The sequence below is a fragment of the Triturus cristatus genome, chromosome 11 (genome assembly GCF_964204655.1).
Source record: "Triturus cristatus chromosome 11, aTriCri1.1, whole genome shotgun sequence".
NCBI classification, from domain to species: Eukaryota; Metazoa; Chordata; class Amphibia; order Caudata; family Salamandridae; genus Triturus; species Triturus cristatus.
Window position 1 is genome coordinate 197,975,541 of NC_140594.1, and position 9,079 is coordinate 197,984,619.

The 9,079-nt window shown below is 43.6% G+C and overlaps 1 protein-coding gene across 1 annotated transcript; it reads right to left on the bottom strand.

Moving 5' to 3' along the window:
- Positions 1 to 790: 790 nt before the first annotated feature.
- LOC146783897 (lamina-associated polypeptide 2, isoforms alpha/zeta-like) lies at positions 791 to 1,924 on the bottom strand. The gene has a single exon (XM_085632864.1). It carries the CDS (start codon positions 1,922 to 1,924, stop codon positions 791 to 793), a length of 1,134 nt encoding a protein of 377 aa, XP_085488990.1.
- Positions 1,925 to 9,079: the final 7,155 nt, after the last annotated feature.

The window sequence follows — 9,079 nt, forward strand, 5'->3', positions numbered from 1 at the left end:
AACAGAGTCTTGAATCGAGCCCCTATGAAAGTCAGATCCTGCGCAGGAACCAGGGATGACTTCCCCCACATTCACCAGGAAGCCGTATTGTTCCAGGACCTGGAAAACCCTCTGGACATGGACCACCACCTTAGAAAGAGAAGAAGCAGAAATCAATAAGTCGTCCAGGTAGGGAAACAACTGAATTTCTTTCCCATGCAAATGACCAACGACAGGGGCCAAAACCTTCGTAAACACCCTGGGAGCAGAGCAGAGACCAAAAGGCAATACCTGAAATTGGAAGTGTCAACCCAGGACACAGAACCGCAGGAAACGCTGACTGGCGGGGTGCACCGGCACATGGAGATAGGCGTCCTGGAGATCTATAGACGTGAGAAAGTCCCCCCGAGAAATCAGAGGGAGGATCAATTTTAGAGACACCATTTTGAAAGTCTGAGGAGGAATGAACCCATTCAGCCATTTGAGGTCCAGGACAGGCCGCGGATCCCCCGTGCGCTTGGATACAAGGAACAGGATGGAGTACACCCCCAACCCCAGCTGAGCCTCCGGAACCGGAATCACAGCCCCTTTTTCCAGAAGAGCCTCTATACCGCCCAAAAGCGCAGCCTTCTTGTGAGCCAACCTGGGGCAGGGAGTGGACCTGAAATAGTCTGGAGAAACCTGGCTGAACCCAAGGCGAAAACCCTCGGAAACCACCTGAAGGACCCACCGATCTGACACAGTCATTCTCCAGGACTCAAGGAAGAACCGCAGCCGTCCCCCAACCGGACCCTTCCCCAGGGACACAGAGTCATGACTTCGAGGGAGCAGAAGCGGAGGATTGAACATTGGAGAACCGGGACTTATCAGTGGAAGGGGCACCCCGGCCATGCCTCCTACCGCGAAAGGGCTGGTGAACACGGCCCCTACGAGAAGGCCCAAAGGCACGGGTAGCACCAAAAGAACAGAAACGACCAGCCCGATCCGGAGCCAGCAGTTTCCTGTCCTCCGCAGTCTTCTTGACCATATCCTCCACAGGAGGACCAAAAAGCTTGACACCAGTAAAAGGATTCTTCATAAGTAAAGATTTCTGGGCAGCATCAGCCTTCCACGAGCGTAACCACAACTGGCGCCTAGCCGCCACTGAAGAACCAGCTGCAGAAGCAGCCGCACCCAAGGCATCATAGGAGACGTCCGAAAGGAGACGAACCTGTTGCTCCATCATGGCCAACGTAGAGGAGACATCCTCGCCCTGGTCCAACAGTTCAGCCAAGGACTGAAAATCCTTCAGCAAGGACTGAATGGTATAAGTGGAATAAGTGGCAGCCCTGATGGAAAAATTGGCAGCAGAAAAAGTGCGCTTCACCGCCCCATCCACCTTCCGATCCACAGGATCCGCCGGGGAGGAATCCTCGGATACCACAGACCCTTGAGAGGACATCGCCACCATCAATGAATCAACCTTCACAGAAGAAGGATACTTGGAAGAAAAGTCCAGCAAAGGGTAACGTTTCGCCAAGTAGCGCGGGAAAGCCCCTTTATCAACATCCTTCCACTCATTTTCCAACACCTTCACCACAGAAGAATGCATCGGAAGAGTATCAGGATCCAGACGCTGATACTGCGCAAAAAAATCATCCTCCATCGGGGCCACCGATTCAGGAAACATCAAGTTGGTGCGAATGTGCCCCAGGACGTCTTTAAGATCAGCACCCTGCACAAAGCGACCACGAACCTCCACATCCTCCTCAGCGTCAGAGCCAACATGGGATTCAGGATCCGACCTGGGCTTTTTTGAAGGAGGCGCAGTCAACTTGCCACGCAATGCAGCAGCCACAGCAGAATCAATCATCTGCTGGAGTACAGACAATGAAGGCAAAGCCTCCTGAGACCCAGAAGCGACAGCCCCAAGGCCAGGAGCAACAGAATCATCAGCAACTTCCATCCCAAAACCAAACGCAATGCAGCAAGGCGAGAATCAACCAGTAGCAAAAATCAGCCAGCCAAAAGCCCTTTAAATGGCTACCAGGTGCAACTAATCAAAAATGCAATACAGGACACACCCCCAGCACTGAAAGATAAGAGAGCCGGAAGCCCGCGCCCTTCAATGCAGAGAAAGAAAAAAAAAATGCCACCGATAAATCCCCAGAAACGCCGAGGAAATCCAAAAACCAGTGCAAGTAAGAATCCGAAGGAAGCAGGAAGTGCGATCCCGAAGAGAGCGCCGACGACAGAAGTCCGCTAAAGCAGGACGCGCGGTCGGCAGATACCCAAAAATGTGCCTCTGAAGTCCGTTAAAGCAGGACATAGAGGCACATCAATAGAAGGAGGCGGGACACAAAACGACCCGACCGCCGCCACTCCGGGTTCGCTAAAGCTGAAACCGGAGAGGCACGCTGCACAGGGGGACAACACACAAACAATGCATTTATAGAAAAGAAACAAAAGTCCCCCCAGCCAAGCGAACACAGGGCCCCAGAGTCCGCTAAAGCAGGACCGCCGCCCCACACATACCTAACCAGCAGGAACACAACACTCGGAGTAGTGCAGAAACAAAAAAACAGGTCGTTCTGGTGCATTATGTGTCCCTTTATGGGATTGGCTGTGTGGTCGGGGGCCATATTGGAGGAAGAGGGAGACTAGACTGTAAAAATTATACTTGGAGTTTCTGTGGGAGCCGAAGGCTCATTAGTAATTACTGTGGCGAGAAAGACGGACGAGGAGGTAATACTCAACAATCGTACAATCCATAATCCTTTGAGTCTGACAGACTCCGCACTAGTACTACATTGTTGTGACTGTAGCGTGTCACTACATAGGTACAGCACTACAATAAACCGATATTGGTAAGTTACTTTAAGGTATGACGGGGAGCAGCAAAACCTCAAAATATATATTTTCACTTTTCCCCCTAAAAGTATTGAAGTGCAGCTGCACAGACTTGTTCAGATGTCAGCAATGCAGCCATTTTTAGTTTACAAATGCACCGCACAAAAATACACGTTTGCATCTTGGTCATTGTAAATTCAGTGAAGTCTAAAAAACACACCTGAAAGCTATGGATGCATGCCACTTGGAAATTAGAGTTCCTTTGTAAATTTGAGAACAAAACCCAGCAGACTGCAATGGGGACGAAAGACTCACAGCTTACTTGAAAAGATGCGTACTCATAAAAATAACGGGGCATATTTACAAAAACTGGCGCATTCCTGCAAATCGGCAGGGATGCGCCAGTTATTGTGCGTCACGGCTCCGCCACCATGGATGCGCCACATTTAAAATGCGGCGCACCATGGGGCAAAAACGGCACAGATGCGTGACGCATCTGTGCCGTAAAAGTGGCGCATTGCTGGAGTTGCGTCGCAAGCGCGACGCAGCTCCAGCAATGCTCTGGGGGGCCCTATCTCATTAATGCTGCGACAATCCTCACGCCTGCTTCAGGCAGGCGCAGGGTTTTGACGCAGCATGGGCCTAAAAGTGACTGAGTGAAATCTTGAAGATTTCACTCAGCCACTTTTAGGAGGCGTTCCTGCGCCGGAACGCCCCCCCGTGCAGAAACGCCTACATGTGACGCAGGGCTTTACAACGTGACGCATCTCCCAGATGCGTCACGTTGTAAGTACCCCGCACCATGGAGCATGCTTTGCGCCGCCGCTGAGGCGCAAGGGGCTTGTAAATCTGCCTCAACAAATTTAGCATCGGAAGATGATGTGCCATTAATCACCAAACACTTTTGACAAAACTTTAAAGCAACTGGGAAAACAAATGGGAATATACACAACATAAGAGAAAGAAAGAAATACGAATGCATTTGTCTGCTCATAGGTCATCTTTGAACATACTGCTAGTAATTAGAGGTTGTTTTCCATTTCCATTGGATGAATTTAGGGAGGGGTCATAACTTTTTTTATGTAGAGCTTTAATATAATCCTGAATGAGTGAACCACATCCATGTTCTGAAGTTCGACAGAATATCGATGTAAAAAATATATATGTAACAAATATCGCTGAAAAAATATAAAGAATGCAAAAATATCGACTCCCTATACTTTAACAGGTAAGTACAAATATATCGGAAAAAAATATATGTAAAAATATAGTTAAAAATATAGTTGTACAAAATATAGATTTTTATATATATATGAAATAGGAAATTAAATAATACATATATTTTAATAATAACATTAATTCAAAAAATATCACGTAGATTTAATATACATTTTATCATTATATAGAAATTTACATATGTATATATATCTTTGAATTTACCACTCCAGTGAGTGCAACAGTAAGAAAAGTGTTGTATAGCAGAGGGTTAAAAATTACTATTCCCACTCCAGTGAGTGCAACAATAGGGAAAGTGTTGGATAGCAGACGGGTAAAAATTACTATTCCCACTCCAATGAGTGCAACAGTAGAGAAAGTGTCGGAATGTGCCGGACTCGCTACTGGGCGTTTTGGCATGCTGCCGAGCTGGGGGCTGATGTCACTGCGGTGGGGGCTCATTTTGTTGATGGAGACCTGCGTGTGCTTCGAAATAAAGAAATCAAAACGAATTTCGTTCTGCCCACGCAGGCCACCATCAACAAAATCAGCCCCCAGCTCGGCAGCATGCCAAAACGCCCGGTAGCCAGTCCGGACCTGGTGTTGGATAGCGGAGGGGTAAAACGTACTATTCCCACTCCACTGAGTGCAACAGTAGGGAAAGTGTTGGATAGCGGAGGGGTAAAACTTACTATTCCCACTCCAATGAGTGCAACTGTAGGTAAAGTGTTGGATAGTGGAGGGATGAAATTTACCATTCCCACTCCAGTCAGTGCAACAGTAGGGAAAGTGTTAGATAGCGGAAGGGTAAAAATTACTATTTCCACTCCAGTGAGTGCAACAATAGGGAAAGTATTGGATAGCGGAGGGGTAAAGATTACTATTCCCACTCTAATAAGTGTAATAGTAGGGAAATTGTTGGATAGTGGAGGGGTAAAATGTAATAGTCTCACTCCAGTCAGTTCAAAATTAAAAACAAACAAAATATTTACAACAACAAAAATATTTAACTAAAAACATATATAAATATGTTAAAAACTTAAAATACAAATATATTTAATATTGCAAATAAAAAACCCATATTATAATGTTAAATGCATATGAAAAATACCTACAAATGTTATAATGAATATAATAAAAAATAATTTTAAAACAAATAAATATTTGTAATTAGAAATTAATACCCTATAACACAACACAATTCACAACCCATCTCTATTTTTTAAATGTCCTTACACAATTAACATAATTAATTACCAATTAAAGATATATTTTTAATTAGAAAAGAAATTAAAACTCATAACAATGTATAAACTTCCCACATTTTACCCCTATATCCCCCACAAACCACAGCTAAAATTAAACTGTAAAAAAACTAATTACACAATTAAAATGTATTTCGAAATAGGAAACTAATGGTATTCAACAACTAATTATAAAGTAAGTAAAATTAATTTACTCCCCACCCTTTACCCCTATAAAAGTAAAATCCAAATTACATCCCCCACTTTACCCCTATAAACCCCACACCTAAAATGAATTACAAAATTTCCATATTTAACTTTCATTTAATTTATTAATATTAATTAAGAAGTCCTTATTAATTAATTAAACATACATTACTTCCCACCCTTTATCCCTATAAACCCCACAACCTGCACCTGAAATTAATTCCACAATTTCCATAATTAATTTTCAATCGATTGAGTAATATAAATTAACAACTAATTATTAATTAATCAAAAATAAATTAATTCCCGGCCTTTACCCCTATAAACCCCACATCCCGCACCTAAAAAAAAACACACTTACCATAATGAATTATCAATTAATTAATTAATACTAATTAAGAACAAATCAATAATTAATACAAATAAATCACTTCCCACAATTAACATTAAATTATCTCAATCGAATAATTATGAATAAAAGAATTGTTAATTCATTTTAATTAAATTACTTCCCACCCTATTCTCCTGTAAACCCACAACCCGCTACAGAACTAAAAAATGCAAAATGTAATCAAAATAAAATTGATAACTACTAAAAATGTAACACATATATTAAAAAACATAAACAATTCTTATACAAAAAAATACATCACATACATTTGAAATATAAACTAAAATATATAACACTGATTAAAAAATCGAATCAAACTACTATATTTTTGCATACAATATTAATGACTTCTATGTTTTTAAACACAATATTTCTTACCTCAAATTCGATATTCTTGACCACGATATTCTTGCTGTCGATATTTCTGTGTCACGATATTTCCAACTCGATAATTGAGTAAGCCGATATTCTGTCTGAATACCCATCTGTTCTTGCAGTAGAGGTGCATGCTTGACCCAATGCTGCCTTCTTTGTGCCGAGGTCAAGAGAAAAGGTGAAATAGAAACCTTCTACTAATGAATTTCTGGAATAACATTCTGAGAAGAGTCAAAAGGGGAATATTATTTTTTATAATTTTGCTGCAGCCCTCACATGTAGCAAGTATCACATACAAAGCAGACTACAAAACATACCTCATTGAAAACTTGGTTCTAATCCATAACTAAACAAAAGTTGCAATGGATGGTAGTCAGGAATGGGATTGGTAATTCGTAAGGGGGGACCCATACTGATTTGAAAAGCACACTTTAGTTAGGTCAAAATACAATGTCTGCTCAACCTCTAGAAGCTATGGCATAAGCAGAAGGAAATCCCCAGGGAAATGCATGCTATGTTCAAGGAAAAAAAGAACAGTGTAAGGAATAAAATTACACCAAGATCTAAAGTAGGTTAAGGGAACATAAAGATATGATTTCCTTGAAGTTTTAAGGCACAAAAATTCAAGAACAAAATACATTGCCCATTGGAAATAAGGGTCCCTAGTTGGCAGAGGTATGTACCTTTGTCCAAATAGGGACCCGTGCCTCTGGTCAGGATAAGGGGGATACCCACTTTAGAAACCCCCTACTCACCCCCTTGGTAGCTTGGCACGAACAGATAGGCTTCTCCCAAAGGTAATGTGTAAAGCGTTTTTACTCAGAACACACAGTGATAACGCCACAATTGGACACCACAACAGTTTAGAAAATCTGCCATCCCCGCCATCTTAATGAGCCTATTTGTATCTTTTCTAAACTCTACAAGACCAAAATGACAAAAATCTAACAAACGTAATAAAATAGCACTTCAAAATAGTAACTTCAAGAATTAAGCTTGTAGAAAACAAATAGCTCCACCTGGGGCCATTATGACATTGTGACAGCAATAAATCCAAAGTTCCCGTGCCGACCGCGAGGTGCATGGCATCGGACACAAAGTTATACGGACCCCCAAACAAACAGTACCTTTGGAAACAAATACTATGACAATGCATGGCATCGTTGAGGTGAGGTGTCGGTGCCGAGGTTGAGGCCGGCTCCCTGGCTGCCATGGGGGAAGTGAGGTGTTGTGTCTGCGAGGAGGCATCGTGTCGAATCCAGGACAGGGGAAGCCGGTTGCGTGGGTGGTGAGGTGTCGGTGTCCGCAAGTTTGTGGAGTAACTCTCTGCAGTTATCGGCGCCATGATAACAGGATGCAGGACGGAGTCAGTGCTAGCATCGGCATCGGGAAATGCTGATAACTGCAGACTTCGGTAGGCATCAAAGGGCGTCGCAGCTGCAGTACAAGCTGGGCGGTGTTTAATGCACTTCACGAGCGGTACCCCTGGGCTCGGTGCTGGTCGCGGCATCACAGCAGCGTCACTGACAGAGTCTGAGACAGGTTTTCTTACTTCCCTTAAGTGGCTTCCATCTACCAACAGCAGGAACAAGCTCCGGAGGCCCAAAACTGCAATAGGCACCTCCTGGCAGGTCAGAACCCTCTGCCATAGAGTTCAGGGGAGCTGGGGGTAAAGTCTTTGTGTCTCTGAGACTTCAGAACAGGAGGCCTGCACACTCAGGCCCCTGGAGATTCCTCTTCAAGCAGGTTCACAGCAAAGATCCAGTCTTTGTTCTCTCCTTGGCAGAAGCAACAACTGCAGGCCAACCGCGCCGCATCATCTGGTTTTATTTACATATTTATTTTATTTTCCCTATTCCATTGTTTGTCACTTACATCCCATCACCCCCATCCTCACCCCACCGTGCTTACCTGCATGGGCCACCACAGCTGTAATGCAATCAAAATCATTCAGGAGGGCAAGCAAGGTCCAAAGATACAACCAGCGAGGGACACTCTTTGTTGGATACCTGGTTTTGAGCTCCCACTGAAAATGTTCATTTTGTCACCCAGTGCTTGTATTGGGATACACTTGAATTTGGTAGCTTCTAAGGTCACTTCACAGGCATATAGGTTTGCCACCTTGGATCTATCTTCAGACATAGTCACTTTTCTCTAATTCAAAATCTTTCAGTGAGGCAAGGCTGGAAGCCGTAGCCAAGCAGGATTCCACTAGGTCACATGACTTCAGCGAGATGTGCTGCTGAACCAGTTTTCAGCATAGCAAAAGGCCCAAAGCAGGAATAACTTGGTCTTATTGTTTTTAAATTGCTCAGTCACATCTTTTTCCAAGTGCTGAAATAGTTCCTCCTGGTTAGTTGTGTAGCCCCTACCTCCTGATAGCAGGAATGTATGCACCATCTCTCTCTCCAGCCAATTATCCTGCAGGATCCAATCATCTGTAGTCTAGTTGACCTTCCTGAAAACAAACCTGTTTTGTGTGTTCTTAAATCAGACAAAGAGCAGGCCAAACACTTGACCCTATGAGAGAAGTCCCATTCTTTGGGTGTAAGCAGGAGAAAGGGGACTTCTTCTTCAGGTGGTGTCTTCCTAGGTCAAGGAAAGCTCTGAGTTCTGGTGGTTGTGGTGCCAGATTTATCATGAGTACTAACCAGTGACAGAGGGATTTCTACTACTTAATCCTGACTATTTCTGGCACCATCCCAACCTCCATTTGCAGCACTTCCTCTGTGCTTTCCATAAAATTACGCAAGAGCCATTGCTCCAAGAGGACAGAACCCAATTGCCACCAGACAGTCCACTGTTCTGCTCCTCAAAAAAAAATGTTCTCCCTTAGAAG

What these genes read in the sequence shown, in the direction of transcription:
- LOC146783897 (XM_085632864.1), bottom strand. Translation starts at nt 1,924, where the DNA reads ATGGAAGTTGCTGATGATTCTGTTGCTCCTGGCCTTGGGGCTGTCGCT.